The sequence below is a fragment of the Lepidochelys olivacea genome (assembly GCF_965140295.1).
Source record: "Lepidochelys olivacea isolate rLepOli2 genome assembly, chromosome: 3".
NCBI lineage: Eukaryota > Metazoa > Chordata > Testudines > Cheloniidae > Lepidochelys > Lepidochelys olivacea.
The window spans coordinates 211,192,924-211,214,258 of NC_140413.1; the positions used below are offsets into that span (position 1 = coordinate 211,192,924).

The following is a 21,335-nucleotide window of genomic DNA, read 5'->3' on the forward strand; positions in this document are numbered from 1 at the left end:
ATCTGTAACATCATAATTCCACAACCCTACACATTCACCAAAGAAAGATCAGGTTATTAACTCACTGTTTTGTGTTACTTATCCAGTAATAAAGGATGTTACACTGACCAGTTCTACAACCTCTGGACAAGATTATCAAGAGCAACTAGTAATTTTGGGACTCAATTATTGGGAGCGCATTTCAAGAGACATTAAAGACAAGTCTGATTTTCAGAAGGACTGAGCACCAGACCTCTGAAGAGCCAGCCCTATATTATTTGTCTTCCCTAGGTGCTTATATGGCCCCATCGCTACAGCATCCAGCCTTTAATGTGTTTATCCTCATCACCCTGGGGCAGGGTGATGATCCTCCTTGTATGGATGGGAACTGAGGCACAGAGAGGGTAAGTGCCTGGCCCAAGGTCACACCAAGAGTCTGCAACAGAGCTGGGAATTGAACCTGGGTCTCCCAAGTCCCAGCAGCACGTAACCACTGGGCAACTCTTTGTCTGTTAAGGTGCCCTGGGACGGGTTCACAAATGACTGGTCACTTGGTTCCCGTGGGGTAAGACAGAGGGGAACACACAGGGGCATTTTAAAAGAAAGTAGTGTTCGATGAATGCTCTTTGAAAAGCCGTCAATCGTTTTTTCCCTACACACAAGCCAGTCTCTGCTGATCTGTCTTTCTTTTTTTTTTAAACTTAAAAAAATTGTTAAGGCAACTTACAAGAATGGCAGATGTAACAGTGGGACGTGAAGAATGTAACAACAAAGAACAAAACCATTCTGCTAAAAGGAAATCAGACACCAGAGCAAAACAACTAAGCAAAGGGCCCTGAGTCTGCCCCCAGCAGGGCTCGGGGCGGGGGGGGAGGGAGAGGCACTGTGTGCAGGGATCCACCCATGCAGGGCAGCCTGCAGGACTGGGGCCAAGCCATGGAGCTGCATTTTTGGACCAGCAGGGGAGCTGCTCTGCCCACTCAGCCATGGGGGAGGGTAACATTTGTTTTCTCTCAAAATAGTTTTCTGTCCAAGGATGAATTTGTTCACGTTCTCCTTGCCCTGTATTTTTATTTTAAGAGAGAATGGTCTCGTGAAGCAGCATGTTCTAAGCAGCATGATATAAGCAATCTACATTTCTTTTCTTAGACTCTGTTTATATTTTCTTTAAAAATAATGCATCCAGTTGACGCATCGTCTGTTTTTCATTAACCAGAGCTCTCCCTGGAGACAGCACAAGCAATGACAACCCGCATTCTCAACCCCATGCCGATCCTCCTGTCCCACAAAGAGGGGCAAAGCTACTGTCCATTAAATGGGTTTTGAAGCACAACGTCCATAGGGGGGTCCTAGGTGCGATAGTTTAACTCACTTAGAACCCCCGTTAATAGCTCTTACAGAGTGGCCTGCTCTTGCTTGAATTGTTATTTGTATCACAGAAGCACCTTTAGGGCACCATTGGAGTAGGTAGGTAGCGAGAGACAGCCTTTGCCCCGAACAGCTGACATCCTACAGGGACAGGAGAGGGGCGGGAGGGAAAACGGGGGCCCTGAGAGTGGAAGGGACCTGAGCTCCACTCCAGTGCCCTGTGACTTCTATGGACGTGGGGTAGGGCGCAGCGAGGCAGCCAAGTTGGAATGTCCCTGACTTTTGTCCATTATCTTTCCAGCTGGGGCACTTCATGAATCGAGGAAATTTTTTTCCAATAAATTTTATTTCCTTCCATTTAATTCATTGTACAAAAGGGGGAATCTCTTCCCACAGGGGTAACCAGAATTTGGTAACCATAGGGGTGACCAAAACCAGGGGTACGGTACTGCTGTCTGGCTGCAGGCTCTGGGGGACAGGGACCGTGTGCAGACTCTGCCATGCACAATAGGCTCCCAGGGTGCCCCACCAATGTCCAAATGGCACCTGTATCAACTCTGCCTGGTACCTGTGCAGCATTCTTTCTACGACCCGCTCTAGCACTGGGCTTTGTAATCCATGCCCAGTGCAGATCGGCACTTCTTAAGGATTGCCACAGGTAACCATTCAGAACAGGTTAGACCACCATGAATGCGGCCTTCTGTTTAAACATTACTTGCAATCAAGCAAGAAGGCTGAGTTAAATCTGGCCAGCCTGCTCCAAGGAGCGGGGGAATGAGTCATTCCTACCTCCGCACTCTCCAGAGATGCCGAGCGTCTCAGCTGACTTTTCACACTGGCTTTAACTTGCTGATCTTGTAAATACTTGGTGGTTTCCACCTCGGTTTCTTGGAGCTCTGGCTTCGTCCAGCGGCCATACCACTTAGCCCCATTCACGTACTTGGGCTTGACATCATCTGGGACAGCTAGGTGGGAAAAAAATCAATCGCAGTCTGGGACACACAGATGTCTAGAAGAATTTCTTTTCAAACTCTGCTGCTTATTTAAAACCAAAAAAGACCGTGCTGCTCAGACTGAGAATACACAGAGCTCCTAGCACAGTGACTTTCACTGCGGAACCACAGCATTGCTCCCTTGCTCTCTCTAAAGGCCAAATAGCTTTCTATTTGGACACACAAATCATAGACCCACAGAGAGAACGGCCAGTCTGAAGAGTGACTCACTCTGCCTTCTCCCGCATTAGGATTCACACGCGTACCAAGTAAACAGAAAGAGTTCCCCTTTTCCGCTCTTATTTAAGCAGCAATGAGCTTTGAGTAATGGTGTCCCTGATCACATCATCATGTGCAGGGACCAAACCTGGGACCTCAGGATCTTAAAACAGGTGTCTATTGCCTGAGCCAAAGGACCACTTGTTGTCACATAAGCAGGTAGCAAACTCAAACCTCGGTACGTGGTGTGACCAGAGGCAGCCACGGTGCAGGGCGCGCAAGAAGCAAATTGTAGCGGCTGATATTTGCTGAACTCCAGCCGTGCTTGCGTGCTGCAGTATTCTAGCCTTCTGGCCCGCACTTAGCCCTCACCACTGCCCGCCCAAAAGCTTCACAATGGTTTTTTTTGGACAGCACCCGGCGAGGTAGGGAAGGACAGTCCCCACCTGTCAAAGGGAGAAGTGAAGCACAGGGTAGATTAAGCGACTGGCCCAAGGTCATGCAGGAAGTTTGGGGCAGAGCTGGGAACTGAAGCCTATCTCCCCAGTTCTGTGCCCTACCCCTGAGGCCATTCTCCCGGCCCTATTACAAGAGTATTCCAGTGTTTGAAGGATCAAGTGATCCAGAGATTCGCAGGCCCGAAGGGACCAATGTGACCATCTAGTCTGACCTTCTGTCTAACTAACACAGGCCAGACAACTGCCCCCAGCGATTCCTGCCTCCAGCCCACCGCTTCTAGACATAACCTTTTCCCCCATTCTAAACAATCCTAGCTATAATGCGCTGGTTGGGAGAGCATCAAAGCTCATGTCCTGCTGTGCTCCACCAGTCTCACACACCGTGGGCCCGTTGCCCACTGTACAAGTGTATGGGACGGTGTACGTCCAGTCCTGCCTCAATGAGACAAAATGAGGAATATCTGGGCATGCTAATGTGACACGTACAGCTGAAGTTGTGAATCTTCCGTTACCCTGCTGCATCCCTGGCCACCCCAGAAAGGACACACCTGGGCAGGTGGCCAGTTACCGACAGAGGCTATTTGTCTGGAAAAGCCCAATACTGAAGCTATGAGTGGGATTTAACAATCCTGAATTAACCCTTTTGTTGCTAGCCCTCACTTTGCTGAAGTTGCCAAGTCACTCAGTGCAAAATTCACACCCCACCCGGCCACAAAGCATAACAAACAATTAAAAAACTGCCTATCTTAGGTACTGATCTGGTCCCATTGCCTCTGTCTTGGGCACTGGTGCAACCTCTACTAGGCTGCTGTGGCATCCATAATTCAAGAAGGATGCTGATGAATTGGAGAGAGTTCAGAGGAGAGCCCTGACAAAAATTATAAGGCATGTTTTCCAATCTTTTAGTGAAAGACTCAGGAAGCTCAATCTACTTGGCTTATCAAAGACAGAAGTTAGGGGTGACATGATCATTCAGATCCCACCTGGGGATCAGAAATTGGATAATAAAAGGGATATTCAGTCTAGAAGACAAAGGTCTAACAAGCTCCACCAGCTAGAAGTTGAAGCTAGACAAATCCAGTCAGACTAGATGATCACAGTGGTCCCTTAAGATCTAGGAAGGACCTAGTGTGGTATCTGAGCACCTCGCAGTGTTCAATGTATTTACCCTCAGCACCCCGGGGAGGTAGGGCAGTGCTGTGATCCCCGTCTTACAGACAGGGAACTGGGGCACAGAGAGACCTGCCCAAGGTCGCATGGGAAGTCCGTGCCAGAGCAGGGAATCAAACCCACAACTCTCTCGTTCCAGGCCAGTGCCCTAACCACTGGACCATCCTTCCTCTCTGTCTTGGCAATTCGTCAATGCACCAGCAGGTAAGGCTTTCAACTGGCAGCAGAAGCAGAGGGAAAAAAACTGAACAACCAGCTGCAAAGTCTCCCAGCACCTGGTTCCAAGTAGCTGCTCTCCTCGTCGGAAATGGCCAGGTCAATGTTGGAGGACAGCACTGCCACGAAACCTTCTTTAAACTCTTCAAAGTTTACCTAGTGGAGACAGGAAAAGATGCTGAACACGCATACCGGGCCTCCCATCAGACACCTGGGGCGGTCACTCGTACTCAGTTCAGCCTCACAAGCCTCGTTTCGTGCTTCTGCTGGGAGCCTGCTATGTGCAGAAGCAATGCGCTGTCCTCCTCCATCACTCAGAGATAACCTGGGGGGTTCGCCTCGGCTATTGCAGTGTCTGATAGGAGACGCTGGGTGCAGGCCGCTAGAAATCTTACACTGCACTGTCTGGGACCTGCAGCCTGGGTTCTGCTGGCTTACTCTGCCTTGGGCATCCATTACCAGGCTACTGGAACTCAGTCTGCTGGATAATAACTAGCTCATCTTCTTCTCAAAGGCCACGTCTACACTAAGGAAAAATGGGGTGTTTTTAAACACATGCTAGTGAACAGGAGCTAACATCTTAATGCAGACAAGGCAGAGGGCAGTTTTAACCTGCATTAGCTGGTCACGGTAAGCCCTGGGGGAGTCAAGGGTTTATCCTGGACAGGTATCCTGCTAGAACATGTCTACACTAGGATGTTAACATGTTGGCCAGCACACCTTTTCCCTAAAGAAGCCAACACCGAAGGAAAACTACAATGCGACATATACAGACAACAGGGTCTGATCCTGACTGAGCCTCGGAGGCATTACCACAATACACGTAGCAGTATATAATACAGACAACTAAATACTGACTGAAGCTAGAATATGTAAGCAGAACCTGGTATTTTCTGTGGACCCTGCTGACAATTCAGCCTCTACTGCCCGTTGTACTCCAGATTCGTAGCTTTCAGCCCTTGAGGCTGAGAACGAAACATTCCCAACCTGAATTACTGCTAGACCATCTCAGAAGCAAACAGCTTGAAACAGGACTTCTGAGAAGCATTCACTGACCCATCTATCTAAAGGGAATGTTAATACATATGTTCTACACTGATTATTTAAGAGGTTAATAGAGCACACTATTTCACCTCTGGTCATTTTAGTAGAAGCATTTAGGTAGCGTACTTCCATCGTTGTTAGTTGCAGTAACAAATACGGGCACATCTAGTTGCTGGAACACAGAACTAGCTATTCAGCTCTTTCCCCTCAGTCCAATCCCCACAAACATGGCAGGTCCCCTCTATCCTTACAGTTTTTTAAAATGCATTTTGTTTGCATCAGAGCATCCCTATGTTCTCAGAGATCTCACTCTTGATCGTGTTCAAACATGCATGCAATTAAAGTAAAACAGAAGACAGTCGTTGACGTACTTGGAGAAAGAGAGAGAGAGAAACTGTGAGAGAGGTCAACTAAATTCATAGAATCATAAACATGTTGGGCTGGAAGGGACTTCAAGACACCATGGATTCCAGATCCCTGCATGGAGGCTGGGCCAAGTAACCCTAGACCCTCTTGGCAGGGCTTTGTCCAACCGGTTCTTAAAAACCTCCAATGACGGGGATTCCCCAGCCTCCCTTGGAAGCCTGTTCCAGAGCGTAACTGCCATAAATAGTTAGAGAGTTTTTCCTGGTAGCTAACCTAAACCTCCCCAGTTTCCTGTCTTGGGATGTTGCAGATTAAGCCTATTACTTCTTGTCCTACCTTTAGTGGACATGGGGAACAACTGATCACCGTCTGCTGTATAATGGCCCTTAACATCTTTGAAGACTGGTATCAGGTCCCCCCTCACTCTTCTTTTCTCAAAACTAAACGTGTTCAGTGTTTTTAACCTTTCCTCATAGCTCAAGTTTTCTAAACCTTTGATCATTTTTCTCTCTCCAATTTATCCCCCTCCTTCCTGGAGTGCGCTGCCCAGAACTGGACACAGCGCTCCAGCTGAGGCCTCCCCAGTGCTGAGTAGAGCAGGACAGTGACCTCCTGTGTCTTACATACCAGACACAAGACTGATCCCTGCAGGACTCCACTAGATATGCCCTCCCAGTTCGACAGTGAGCCATTGATAAATACTCTGATTCTTTCAACTAGTTGTGCACCCACCTCAAAGTAATTTCATCTAGACATTTCCCTAGTTTGCTTGTGGGACTGCATCAGACACCTTACTAAACTCAAAATATAACATATCTACTGCTTCTCCCCTATCCACTAGGCCAATAACCCTGTCAAAGAAGAAAATTAGGTTGTTTGGCATGATTGGTTCTTAACAAATTCCTACTGGCTATTCCTTATAACCTTATTATCCTCTAGGTGCTCACAAAATGTCTGTTTATTTGTTCTGGTATCTTTCCAGAGATCAGAGTTAAGATGACTGGTCTATAATTCCAGGTGTGCACTTTGTTTCAGCTGGTTCCTAATCTTGGAACTGTTGGCAATTATCTTGAGGAACTTACTGGGGGTGGGTGAGGTCCCAGAGGACTGCAGAAGGGCAAACTTAGTACCTAGCTTTAAAAAGGGGAACAAACTACCCTAGGATGAATTTCAGCAGGCCCCACCAACTCAAATACATCTAACTCAACTAAATATTCTTTAATCTGTTCTCTCCCTATTTTGGCTTGTGTTCCTTCTCCCTTGTTAATATTAATTGTGTTGAGTGTCTGGTCACTGTTAACCTTTTCGGTGACAACTGAAGCAAAATAATCATTAGACACCTCAGCCTTCTTGACATCATCAATCATTAGCTCTCCTTCCCCACTAAGTAGAGGGCCTAACACTTTCCTTCATCTTTCTCTCACTCCTAATGTATTTAAAGTACCTCTTCTTGCCTTTTATGACCCTTGCTTGGCATAACTCACTTTGTGCATTAGCCTTTCTGATTTTGTCCCTACATGCTTGTGCTAGTCTTTTGTACTCCTCCTTAGCAATTCATCCACATTTCCACTTTTTGTAGAATTCCTTTCTGATTCTCAGGTCATTAAAGAACTCCTAATGGTACCATACTGGCCTCTTACTATTCTTTCTACCTTTGTGTCACCTCAGGTTAGCTTGCGATTGTGCCTTTAATATTGTCTCTTTGAGAAACTGCCACCTCTCCTGAACTCCTTTATCCCTTAGATTTTCTTCCCAGGAGACCTTACCTACCAGTTCTCCGAGTTTGTTAAAGGCTGCTTTTTTGAAGTCCATTGTCCTTATTCTGCTGCTCTCACTCCTTCCTTTCCTCAGAATCATGAAATATATCATTTTATGATCACTTCCATTCTAATTAAATAATAATCAGTTTATAGCAATGTCTTTTCTGCTGATAAAAGCAGAAATTGCATTTGTTTCCTTGAACTGAACAGCGAGCAAATGAATGTAATCAAAAGTTTTGCAATCATTTAAAAAAAACCACCAAAACCAGGATGTGATATCACTGTTTAGCTATCTTTCCTCTCACAGTCCTCGGGGCAGGCAAATCAAGTCAGTGGCTTTGGAATGTTACTTTTCAGAAGCTGAGATAATTAGCCAACCAGAAGTTAACAATTTTGCTTACAATGATTTTGGGATATCTATAAAAAGGGAAAACACCAACAATCACCCAACAACTGCAGGAAAGTCCGGACGCACAGATTTTTTTACAGACAAAAAACTTAAAAAATCCGAAAACCTTACCCCAAACTTATCAAAAGGTTCACAAGCCTGGGACCTAGTTAAAATAGTACCAGACTGATTTATGGTTCTACGCTGAAACCATGAAAGCTGCAGTTCATCTGAGCTTTAGGTTTGTTTGAACTCAAGAGTGAAACTCAGGGGACGCAAACTCATGTAAACCAACACTGAAAGCCAGTTTGTACTACCTCCTGCAAAAAGAAAACCCTAGGGTAAAATCGTGACCCCACTGAAGTTAATGGGAGCTGTAGCATGGACTTCAAACAGGTCAGGCTATCGCCCAGCCTCCAGCATACATATATCACCCTGGTGCCTCCGCTCCCGCATCTCACTACACCCTGAGCACAGGCGTAGGTGGAAGGAATGTATAGCTGCCACGCGGAAACCCAGAGGCCTGGAACACACCGAGCTTTTCCCCGCCAACTTGCTGCGGAAGCCAGACTTCTGAGTCCTGTATTTCCCCTCAGTGAAACCCCAGTGTCTCTGCACATGCTTGCAGGGGAGTATGACTGACTGCGGGATGGCGATCTACTGCCATTCATAAATTGACTGGACCCATGTAGTTTAATGATGCTTTTGTCAGCATGAAAAATACAGCATAGCATTTTAATCACAAGAAAACACTGGGAGAAGAGGATTTTTTTTGGGGGGGGGGGGGGAGGGAGAGACATTCCATTTACCCCAATATAAAGCAATCTGCTCTTTTTTCTTCTCCCTCCCTCTCCCCACAAGAGTTCCAACAATTACAATTCTTTAGCCGAGCTAACATGATGCTCTAGAGAGGGCCTGATCCAAAGCCCACTGGAGTCAATAAAGCAACGTCCATTAATGTCAATGGGCTTTGGATCAGGCCCATAGGGACTGTCCCAGATCCACTGGGAACTAGTGGCTTCAATTCTAAAGAGATCAGAGTTACAGTACTCTGCGATCCTCTCCTCTTCCCAAGCCAAACAGTGCTGAAGGAGAACACAGGTGGGAGCAGGGAGCGGAAGCCTCATTCACACTGGTTGCACTGGTTTAGTTAAATTGCTGCAATCCTGTGTGGACACTCATTTTGGTTTGAGGAGCTACTTTTGCTTGAGCTTAACTGGCTCATGATCAAGTCGTAATTGACTCAACCAGGTTTGTACTGATTTATGAGTCCTTCCACGCAGCCTTTTGTACTGGGCTAGATAAACTGATGGTAAGATTCCATTTTAAGGCCTCATCTACACTGCAAAGTTTTACCGGCATAACTATGTCGGCTAGGAACCCCCTGCCCCAGCCAACAGAGCTATGCCAGCAAAACCCCCAGTGTAACCACAACTAGACCAGCAGAAGAGTGCTTCTGTCGCATACCTAACATCCTTTGGGGAGATGGGTAGCTATGTGGGGAGAACTCCTCCTATGGGCTTATGCTGCATTTCCCCTGGCGGGGGCTCTGCCAGCCTAGCTATGTAGCCTATGGTCCGTAGACTAGACGAGCCCTTAGGAAAACCAGTATAACTCTATGTGTAGACAAACCCCAGTACTCTTCCCAGTAGCACTGCCCCAACAGGGCCAGCTAGAAGAGCAGCAGTGGAACTGAACTGGGGTGAGCTGGAACGGCAGGGGTGTTACGGGCAGGAGCAGCTGGGTCACGGATGCCATGTGCAGCAAGGCCAGAGACACAAGCCATCTTTCCCCCATCTCGTCTCCCACTGGGCCCAGTACTGGATGCTACAGAGGAAGGTGTAAGAACCACACACTAGGCACATGTGGTGTAATCAGCCCCCATGGAAGACTCAAACCAATACCTAATAGTTAGCGATTGGCTTAAACCCTGCAGAATGAGGTTTTATTTCCCTCACGCTCTCAACACAGGAGCAAGGGGACTACTATGGGCAATGAAACTGAAAAGCAACAGATTTAACATGAAAGTCACTACTCTTTCCACATGATATGTGCTAAGCCTGTGGAACTGTATGCCACAAGGTATCATGGAGGTCAAGAGCTTAGCAGGACTCAGACAGGATCAGACATGTTAATCGATAGCAAGAACATGGTGGTGCTGCAGTGGAAAAGGTTTTCTGAAAAGCATATAGAAGTTTCCTCATCTGCCTGCTCCAAAGCTCTCGCACCGTCCCCTGAAGCAGCTAGCGCAAGGCACTAGTGGAGACAGGATTAGACAGACCCCAAGTATGATCCAGCCTGGCAGTTCCTCTCAGGTGCTACCACGATGGGAGCTAGGTTCCATTCAGGCAGGGCGTGAGCAGCAGAAGGCTCCTGGCTCGCAGTGGGATTTTCTGGAAAATCTGCCTATTGAACCCCCTCCATTCCAAGGCAGGCAAACTTCAGAGCTGGCTGTGGGGCTCACTCCAACCCCACCAGCAGCAGGAGTCCCTGGAGCTGCCAGTGCCCCCCTCCTCCCCACGCAGCCAAGCACCATGGCACAGGTGAGCAGTCAGGTAAGGAACTTCTCTCATTGAGACAATCCACTGTTGGGTTAAAGGCATCCGTACTTTCGCCTGGGTCCCACAAAAGCAGACACTAATGTTTCTAAAACCAGAAGAGTTGGAACAAAGCCATTAAATAATACAGGGCCCAACCCAGCCCAAGTGCTTTCCAACAGCATGTGACCTACACAGTCAACCTAACCGCACAGCTATGCTATTAATAGCCAACAAGCTTTTCATTCTGCCTCTTTTAAGTCAGTTTACTGCACTTCACCTACAGACCCCGCCAGCAGTTACACAGTCCTGGGCCCAGAGCCTAAACTCGTGTCCGTCAGTACGTAGCTCCGGCATTAAGGTACAGATAGACCGGTACTAATCTGTGGTATTTAAGAACTTTCTGAGTTTCATTTATTTATTTGCACGTTCTCTTTGAAAGAAATTAACCTTTGCACAGTGGCATGTGTCGCACGCAGCTACTCACCCTGGCAAAGTGGTCGTGTCCCAGGAGAGTTTGCAGAAGTACAGGCAGCTGCCGCTCCAGATGGAGTTTGCGGCACAGCTCTGTCAGCTCCTCTTTGTCCAGATACCCCGTGCCCGTGGTATCGCAGCTGTTATAAACATCCTGGAGCTGGGACACGTACTTGTTCTCCGCTGCCTCGCCCATCCCACAGCAGACTGCAGCCAACCTGATGGGAGTCAGCAAGGGGAACAGAATGAGCAAGCCTTGCAAACGTGAGGCATTCAAATGAAAGGTTTTGATCCGCTCCTGCTACCCATCTGGCCCCACAGAACCAGCCACCCCAAAGCAACATTCTGCCCTAGAAAACCTTGGAGATTTATCACAGCAAGAAACACTCGGCTGTTTCTAGATGACAGCGACCCAGATTCTCCACCGGAAACCTCGCAGGTGCGAACACGGAGGAGAAGAAACCACTTTGCCTCCGCAACAGCCGTGCACGGGACTTGAAACACTCGGAACAGCACAAAAATGGGATCTAAACCTCCCTTTGCCCCGCACAGCTCGCGGATGAAATTCCTGGGACAGGAGATTGCAGCGCTGGTAGTGGCTGGTGCCCTCAGCTCTCCTGTGCCAGAGATTTCATCCACAGACTATGGTGAACTCTGATGGTGACACAGGGGAAGGGGAAACTCTGGTCCCATTGTCCTGCTGTTCAGACAGCTTGGTCTCAGAATAATCCAGGCCCCATGTACTCAGCAGCGTGCTGGACTTCGCAGCCAGGAGAGCCACGGGCACAGAGAAGCAAGACAGCAGCCTGTGAGCTCCCCACCCCACCTCATGCTGCCCCGCAGGAGACCCAAGACAGTGAAAACACAGAACATGTGTTGCCCGGACCCGCAAGGTTCCGGTGCCCCTGAGGGCAGCAGTCACCACTGGCCAACTCACAGAGCATTCCCGGTGACCTCCCGGTGAGAGGAGGGGTTGTGCACTGCAATGGTGTGACGGTGGCCACGCGGCTGATTCAGGCGGGAAATCGGATAAAATGGCAGCCACACAACAGGACAGGGACTAGGATCCCCACGGAGACTGGCCGTTAGGCTGAAGCCAGGCAGGACAGCAAGGGAAAGCACAACACCACAGGAGGAACCAAAACCATGAAGGGCTCTAGGGGCCACAATGGACACCTTGGATCGTGCCCAGGTAGGAGAGTCTCTGTTTAAATGCTCCCTTGGTGAAACACCCTGCAGCCGGACGGCACCTCATTCCACACCACCGGAGCTATCACAGCGTAGCTTCGAGAAATGGCTTGCTCTCTTCCCTTACCGAGGCCCTGTCCGCACTGCAAACTGTGCCGATTTAACCAAGCCAGTGTAGTTACAGCGATAAAACCCCCTACCCTGGACCAAGCGATTCTGGTACAAAGATACATACAACTGCATACAGCTATTCTCCTTCCTGTGCGAGGACAAGCTATACACGTTTAAGGCACCTTCACACCAGTAAAACTTCACCCACGCTATGGCATTTACCAGTGTAACTATCCTGGTAAAGAAGAAAGAGAGTCAGACCCCTAACTGAAATAGTTCTGCCAGTAAAACCTAAGTGCCAACCAGCTCGTATTGGCTCAGCATTGTAAAGAGCAAATAGAAGCAAAACCTTACCGCTGTTCAAATGATGCCAAATACATTTTTCTTTGGTTATTTCATTTCAGAAGGAAGTGCAGACTTCTGAAGGAAGGAAGCAAACTACAGAGCTAGTGGATAAAGCACTGGACTGAGACTCAGCAGATGTGGTTTCAATTCCCACTCTGCCACCAATTCCCTGCATGACTTTGGGCAACTCACTTCACATCTCTATTCCTGCGTTCCTCATTTGCAAAAGGGGAAAGAACGCTCCCTCTCGCCCCACCCCGTGCCTGTCTTGTCTATTTAGACTGTAATCTCTTTGGAGCAGAGACCGTCTCTTGCTATGTCTACGTACAGTACCTAGCGCAGTGCGCTTCTAGGTGCTACCATATAACAAATCAACAACAATACTGCATGAAATAAACAGAGAGTTGTTAGCGTAACTTCCCCTCCCTCCCTTCTTCCCCATGTGCCCGTTTGAAAAAAAAAGACAGGGTTTAGAAATGATCACATCAACCCACACCTCGGTTAATACAAAAGCCATGTAATCTAGTGCCTAAAGGACACATACACATTCTAACATGCCCCAGAGGTAACACAGCAAACATTCCCCACCCCCACATACCTTAAGGGTCATCTGGAGAGAAACATCGCAGGCAGGCGTGTGGACACTTGGGATGGGAGCCACCCAACAGATGGAAATTGTAGGGTGGTTTTAAGCTTGTAGGGTGGGTTCAAATAGATTTACTATGACAGGGAATAAACCAATCAAACAGATCCCCCCCATGCACGCACCCACCCACCCACCCCCATAGAAACACAAGCCCCTCACTGTCTGACCTGCACTCGGAAGAGAAGTGCTCACCCACAGTGGCAAGCCCAGACCGTGGGAGGAACATGTGCTGCCCTTCCTGATTTGTGTTGTTTTAGGTGCAGGGAGCCAGCCTGACTGGCTAGAACATGTCACATAACAGAGCAAGAGGCGGGTAACTTGCAGAAACCAGAAACCCCTATTAAACAACTAGAAATACAGGCTCTCTTGCGCGTAGGTCTCCTGGACAACAAGCTGCTTGGAGCAGTTCGAGAACTGGAAAAAGACAAAAGTTCTTTAATAATTTTATTAAGATAATGTTGAAGTAAAAAGAAAACGGTACAGAGTTTAAGCATAGATGTTTCTGGTTTTCAGGGAATAAGGTACAGATTATCAAGGGGTGCGAAATTTGGTTTAGGAACCGGTGGCGTAAGGAATACATAATCTGCAATCTCCCCGATTGGGAGTAAAAGTTTAGCGGGTCAAAGTACAGACATTGAGATATGGGGGTATGTTGTTCATATAATGGCTATGTTCAGGTGTGGAGTATAATGAGTGGATACGATGATGAGGATGGATCTACCCTCATTTGGTGGGATTTAATGTTCAGTGAGTTTATGGTTCCAGTTCATACGGTCCAATGGAAAAAGTCTCTCCGTCCCTTTCCCATAGTGGATGCACGATGTCGTTCCGGCTCACACCTCCTGGTACTGTCGGAGACCGGGGATGTGTTCGATGTAGATGTCCCTGGACCATCGGATGGTTTCCGAGACCATGAGGCGCCACACGAGCCTTGCGTAGCATTGACCGATCCCACAGGTCCGCAGCACACGCTCGTTGCAGCGGTCCCAAGCGCCTAGGACTCCGACGATCAGGGCATCCATCTGCACCTCGTAGCCCCTCACTCTCACGGTGTCGGCCAGGGGGGCGTATCTTTTCTACACTGAAAGGAAACGGCTTTGTATTCTGTCTTCCTGAACACAGAGAACATGCCTTAGGAGCCACGCAGCGACTGTCAATACCAAGCACCTCTTTTTCTAAAAACCTTCCTGCTACGCACACCTGTAACTTACCTAGCCTTATCTCAGACCTGGCCTAGCCCTGGGCGAAGGGGGGACCGAACCTGTCCCACCCCCGGAGGGGACGTCATGATTAAGAGCATGTCTGCACTCTCAACTAGGGGTGTGATTCCCAGTGCCAGGAGACATACATCCAGGACTCTATCTCTTACACACCCACACCCACACACACCCCATAGGCTCAGGGCACTAGCTGCCACACTGCAGCCAAGACTTCTCCCCTCTCCCGCCACTCTGGAGCGGAGGAGGTAATAGGCTCAGAACACCCACTTGGGTCGGTCCCAGGCGGAGGTGGCCCACATGGGGGTGTGAGCAGGGCTCTCACTCCTGGGTGGGGCGTTGGCCAAGTCACAGTCCAGCCCAAAACAAACAGCGTAGGCCGTGCCCTGAAGGGTCAATACTGCAGCCCTGCGTGCACTGGCGCAAACTCCATGCTGGCGAAAGATGCCAGGCTCCCTACAGCCCCAGGAACTGATGCCATCTATTGAGCTGCAAATTTCTACCACCTCCAGTGCAAATGCAAAGACCACCAGCAGGCTCGCCCGCCACATCGCCAGGGAGAGAGGCAGGTTCTGCCACCTTCCCTCAGCAGTTACTCCCCACACAGATGGTGCTGGAGACTTGCAATAATGATATGGGGCTGAAGAATGTCTGACTGAGCAAAGAGGCCCTTCCAAGACCACCCAGCTGACAGCTCCAGTCAGCATGGACAAGGGAGCGGAGATCGCTCCGGGGAAGCATATAGTCCATTCATCCAGCCCATACTTCTTTGACTTGCTGGCAAGAATACTGTGGGAGACAATATCAAAAGCTTTGCTAAAGTCAAGGAATAGCACATCCACTGCTTTCCCCTCATCCACAGAGCCAGTTATCTCGTCAGAGAAGGCAATTAGGTTAGTCAGGCATGACTTGCCCTTGGTGAATCCATGCTGACTGTTCCTGATCACTTTCCTCTCCTTTAAGTGCTTCAGAATTGATTCCTTGAGGACCTGCTCCAGGATTTTTCCAGGGACTGAGGTGAGGCTGGCTGGCCTGTAGTGCCCCGGATCCTCCTTCTTCCCTTTTTTAAAGGTGGGCACTACATTAGCCTTTTTCCAGTCGTCCGGGATCTCCCCCGATTGCCATGAGTTTTCAAAGATAATGGTCAATGGCTCTGCAATCACATCCGCCAACTCCTTCAGCACTCTCAGATGCAACTCGTCCGGTCCCATGGACTTGTGCTTGTCCAGCTTTTTTAAATAGTCCCAAACCACTTCTTTCTCCACAGAGGGCTGGTCCCCTCCTCCCCATGCTGTGCTGCCCAGTGCAGCAGTCTGGGAGCTGACCTTGTTTGTGAAGACAGAGGCAAAAAAAGCATTGAGTACATTAGCTTTTTCCACATCCTCTGTCACTAGGTTGCCTCCCTCATTCAGTAAGGGGCCCACACTTTCCTTGGCTTTCTTCTTGTTGCCAACATACCTGAAGAAACCCTTCTTGTTACTCTTAACATCTCTTGCTAGCTGCAACTGCAAGTGTGATTTGGCCTTCCTGATTTCACTCCTGCATGCCCGGGCAATATTTTTATACTCTTCCCTGGTCATTTGTCCCATCTTCCACTTCTTGTGAGCTTCTTTTTTGTGTTTAAGATCAACAAGGATTTCACTGTTAAGCCAAGCTGGTCGCCTGCCATATTTACTATTCTTTCTACACATCGGGATGGTTTGTTCCTGCAACCTCAATAAGGTTTAAAATACAGCCAGCTCTCCTGGACTCCTTTCTACCTCATGTTATTCTCCCAGGGGATCCTGCCCATCAGTTCCCTGAGGTTGTCAAAGTCTGCTTTTCTGAAGTCCAAGGTCCGTATTCTGCTGCTCTCCTTTCCTCCTTGTGTCAGGATCCTGAACTCGACCATCTCATGGTCACTGCCTCCCAGGTTCCCATCCACTTTTGCTTCCCCTACTAATTCTTCTCGGTTTGTGAGCAGCAGGTCAAGAAGAGCTCTGCCCCTAGCTGGTTCCTCCTCTCTGCCTGTGACTCCAAACAGCCGCTGCCCTGCAGTGCTCCTCTTCCTCTCTCTTCCCTGAAGATCCTGAGGGGGGGGAGGGGGGAGGACGCGCAGGAGGGGAGAGCCCCCTGCATGCAACTCCTCAAGTCCTAAGCGAGACCTGTTTCTGCCTCGATGCCTCTGAACAAGAGGTGAGATGTGGAAAGGGCTCACGGACACAGAGACCAAACATTCCTTCATAGACTCATAGAATATCAGGGTTGGAAGGGACCTCAGGAGGGACCCCAAAGCAGGACCAATCTCCAATTTCCTGCACATCTAAAGCTGCCCCATGTGTCAATGCCCCTTCTCCTGTGCACCCACTCGGGAAATGCCTCCAGGATTTCTCCTTCACTCGTCCCTTTCCTGCCAAACGAAGAGCATCAAGGCAGGAATAGTAAATGTCTCTGAGCAATACAACATAATCCAACCAGCTGTGACAAGGGAGCTGGCACTGAACTGTAAAGACTCAGGACCTGGTCCAGCAAAGCACTCCAACACTTACTTAGCTCTAAGCCCATGACTTAAATGGGATTGGTCAGGTGCTAAAGTTAAGCACCTGCTTGAATGCTTTGCTGGACTGGGGCTTCAGTTATTACAGGCTGGGGCCAGAAGCTACCAAGTGCCCCGCTGACAGGGAACGCATCCCCAGACATTTCAGCGAGCACCCCATGACTCCCGTCGGCAATGGCACAAGGACACAGAGATGTGTGCAATAGAGCTCAGATGATCACTCCTGAGCCTGGGTCAGGGACCCAAGGCTATGTCAGTTCAGTGGAGACTGTGGGAAGGCTGCTCTTAGCCTTGTACTTTGTCACTAAGCTGCCATTGCTCTGGGCCAAGCAAGCCACTACTCCATTACCCGGTTGTCAGCAGAGGATCCGGGGGAACAAAGGGTGTGGCTAGATAGCAGGGCGAAGCTCACTAGCGGAACAATGGTCTGATCTGCAGAAGTGCAGTGGGCCAAGAGTGCAGGCCAATCAACAGATCTGGATTTGCCCTGGCACCAGTACTGTCTGCTGCTTTGTGCTGCTCGAGGGCTTGCTAGGCCAGTCTCATGCCAGTCCCAAGGGCACTCCATAGCTGGGAAGGACCTGGTAGACCCAGGGACTTCTATCAGGCTAGATGGCTCTTTCTGCCACCATGGATGGCAACTGGCTACAGCCCAGGGGGAATCTAGACACAGGGACATCAGTGTGGGGATGGGCTGTGTGTGTGTGGAGAGAGGTGAGCGACAATCACCAGCTGCTGGAGGGCACATGCAGGAATCGTCTTCCACTGCTCCCAGCACTGCCGCCAGACCACGTGAACCGACAGGCCCAGCTCCGCCATGGCTTCCCGGACCAAGCATGCACAGAACAGGTCAATAGGAGCTCTCTACCCTGCAAGACGGCTCTCACCTTCCCACTCCTCTGCCCCACCCCTGGCAGCAGCCGGCTGTGAGAACCAGTCCTGAGTCGGGAGTCTGCGCCTCTCCTCGTGCCCACGTGCAGCGGTCAGAGAGCAGCATGGCGGATGGGCTTGGGCTGCGGTTGTGACAGAGAAGCCGCTGTGGGTTGGAGGGGATGGCTGGCAGGGAAGCAGCAAGGGATGGAGAGGGTGGCCTGTGCATGGGTATGAGGAGAGGCAAAGAGTTTACTGAAAAAGGAGCCATTTCGAAAACCCCTCCGGAGAGTTTCTGGTGCAGTTGCTACCAAGATTCCCACCAGGGCGTTGGTGCTGGAACCGGCTAAGTGCTGGCTCCCAGCCACTGGGAGGAAGGGAGACGTTCCTTCCCTGCCTCTGCTCTTCTCCTGCCCCCCGTTTTGGGGAGCCCTCCTCCACCCCCGCCCATTGAATTGGCTCCTGGCTCAGTTGCTGCTCGTGCTTTCATTGCTGCCCTGGAGAGCACAGGCTCAGACAGCCTTTCTCCACTCAGCAGCAGACTTCTGGGACAGCTGCTGAGAGCTGACAATCCTTAGCCCTTGGTGGCATTGATCTCTCTTACAGCAGTTTACTGAGGTGAACGAGCATCACCCCCCATTTACAGGTGAGGAAACTGAGGCACGGTCTGGCCACGTGACTTGCCCAAGGGCACAAAGTCACTAGCGGAACCCTACTTAAGAACCCAAATCTGACACGCTGTCAGGGGCTTTAGCTACTGCTCCTCTTGCTGTATTCCTAAAGGCACTGGGAAGCAGTGCTCCTGTACTCCAACTCCAGAAGGGGAGTATGGTCTTGCAGTAAGAGTACGAGGCGACTGGCAACTAGGACCCCTCCGTGAGTCCAGTCCTGCCCCTGGCAGGGAAGCACGGCCAACAGGCTGCCTCAGTTGATTAGGTTCTGTAGCATATATTCTTCATGGACCCTCTTCAACTCCTAGGAACCAAGGGAACATGGCAGTAAATAGGCGTCTCTCTACTACGCTCGTGTTCCCTCTGGCAGCTCAGAAGCCAACAACGCTGTTCCGTACGTTGACAGGATGTTAAAAAGAATTGTTACTTGGTACCACCCTGGCTCAGCAGAGTCCGCAGTCCTTTTGGTGAGATGCGAAAGCAGACGGCGTTTTGACTCAGGGGAAAGACATCGTGCCAATGTAACAGGAAGCGCAGGGATGCGAGAGCAGGAACTCAGTAGGGAGGTTTGCCCAAAGCGCTGATCTGACCGAAGGCTTTATCTGGGTTGCCGGTAGATGCCCAGTGTTACTGTAGCCCCAGGGCGGCCTCTGAAGATTTCCCCTAAATTAAAGCAGGCATGGCCAAAGCCTAGCTTGGGCGGGCACAGGCAGCCTATTAATTTTCCTAAGGCAGCCCTGGCCCTGTATTCAGCACAAGAGAAATTGTCACATGTGGCCCCCTGCACAACAGCTGCTCCAGTGTTCTAGGGCACTCGAGCGGGCAGCTACCTGCTGCTACACGCTACCACTGTGGCTGCTGCCGGTTAACAGGGTCAGAGGCAAGACCCAGGCCCAACGCAGAGTGAAAATAATAGCACGCGCTGTATGGAAAGTGAAATGTGGGGCAAGGACTACAACGGAGGAGGCAGTAAGGAGCCCGGGCAACACATTGTGTCAGACAGCAGCATCTGGGGCATGACAGCAGCCCAATTTGCGATGGCTGTGAGTCCCCTGTGGCAGGAGGTTTGGATCCTCTCCCATCAAAGGGACTGATCCCGCAAGGTACTGCGCACTCTGGCTGGGACTTCCCAAAGGGATTAAATCACTGAGAACTCCTGAAAGTCCTATTGTGTGGCACCGATCCGCAAAGCACTTCAGCACATTCTGCATTAGCCAGCGTGGCTACTCACAGCCTTGGAGTCCAGCAGGCACCTCTGTGGTTTGCTGGATCAGGGCCAGAGAGCAGAGCACCTTGCAGGATCACTCCCTAAGTGATGATGAAACAGGGACAAGACCACCACAGACTTGTCTAGCAACGTATTTTCCTGTTGAGGCTTGTTAGCCATTCTAGATACAGTCAGCATCGTTTTGCTTTGTAGGACGATGGACACCATCCTCACTTCTTCCAGTGCCAGAACAAACAATGGAATAGCCTAAATCCACAACCAGGGGCCCTCCCTCCCTAATAACATACTAGAGACAAGCCAGCCACATAACCACCGAAGTCACAACACTAGCCACAATCCCCTGGGATAACAACAGCTGGAGTAGCAGTGTAAACAGACTCTCAGCAGCCATCAGCATTTTAAGCAGGAGGCCACCTACTGCTGCTCAGAGTAGGTCTAAATAACCCAGCATCGGTGTTGAGCCTGCATTATAGTGCTTATCATTGCTCGAGCAGTAGGAATTCTCAGCAATAGTTTCCGAATGTAGACAAGGCCCAAGAATATGTGATGTAACGTTGGTGTGATCAAGAAGGTTTTCCCATGCCCGACAAAGACACTCAAACCATGTGTTAAAATGGAACGCTCAACATACCAACCATGGAGTTGTTACCAACGTATCCATTATATGTTCAACTAAGACCTTGTCTACACACAAGCTTTAACTACATCAGTATCCTTACCCCAGAATAATCCCACAGCGTGGATGCAGTTATAAAGGTCCTTTATACCATTACAGCTATTCCCATCTGGGAAGGGGAACAAGCTAAACCAATATACGGCAGCTTTATACCCCTATAAATGCATCAGTGTAATACACCCCTGACACAGTAATGCCAGTACAAAGCATGGCAGCAGGGAAAGAAAGAGAGGGTTTAAGTGCAGCCATTTAAGTGTCAGAGACAGAGCAACTGTTGAGCTAAGTCTTAGCCTAATATCGCGAGACCTGTAGAAGCAGGGCTCACGTCAGAAGCGAGTGGGAAACAGCAGAATAGTCAGTGTGACCTAGCCTTGAGATAACGATGTTTTGAGAAGAGAAAGTGAGAAAATACTGCATTAGATAGTAAATGGCCAAAATAAAATGCAGATGTTTTTAATTAATGCACGTCACAATGAGGTATAAATGCTTGTGTGATTTTGCTTGTACTTTGCTCTCTGCCAGCTGTACTCTTCCCTTTCAATTGCTCAAATAAAGCTGTCTCTGATTTTGTTGCTTCCAACCTGAGAGTGGAGTTCGTTTTCTTCCACAATATTTGGTGCCGTGACTCAAATGGCTACGCCCAGCTGAGGCAGCGACCGCTACTACGGACTGTCCCCCTTCGAACCCCAGGCGCCAACTCAGAGGTAAGAGACCTTTTAAAATCTCTACTGGGGCATCGGAGGAGGACTGACTGTGGGGCCGTCTGTCCCTTTGGGCTCACGCCATGCGAACTTTTGCGTATGCAACAAGATCAGACGCAGAACGGTGTTGGGGAATTGGTTGCCCCATGTAAGGTTAGTTGTATGCGTACGCAGG

The 21,335-nt window shown here is 49.5% G+C and overlaps 1 protein-coding gene across 7 annotated transcripts in view; it reads right to left on the reverse strand.

The window, feature by feature from the left end:
- The window catches only part of NINL (ninein like), a gene marked incomplete at its 5' end in the record, with an annotated part of 70,759 nt that overhangs the window by 36,538 nt on the left and 12,886 nt on the right, over positions 1-21,335 (reverse strand). For 5 of the 7 annotated variants that reach the window (XM_084624042.1, XM_084624039.1, XM_084624044.1 and 2 more), the window contains 3 exons: positions 2,137-2,312; positions 4,462-4,558; positions 10,985-11,189. In XM_084624042.1, coding sequence (XP_084480168.1) covers positions 2,137-2,312; positions 4,462-4,558; positions 10,985-11,167 — 456 coding nt within the window. Of the gene's footprint in view, positions 1-2,136; positions 2,313-4,461; positions 4,559-10,984; positions 11,190-13,213; positions 13,290-13,428; positions 13,488-21,335 lie in introns of those variants that run through there. The other 2 variants (XM_084624040.1, XM_084624043.1) reach the window with 2 other exon arrangements.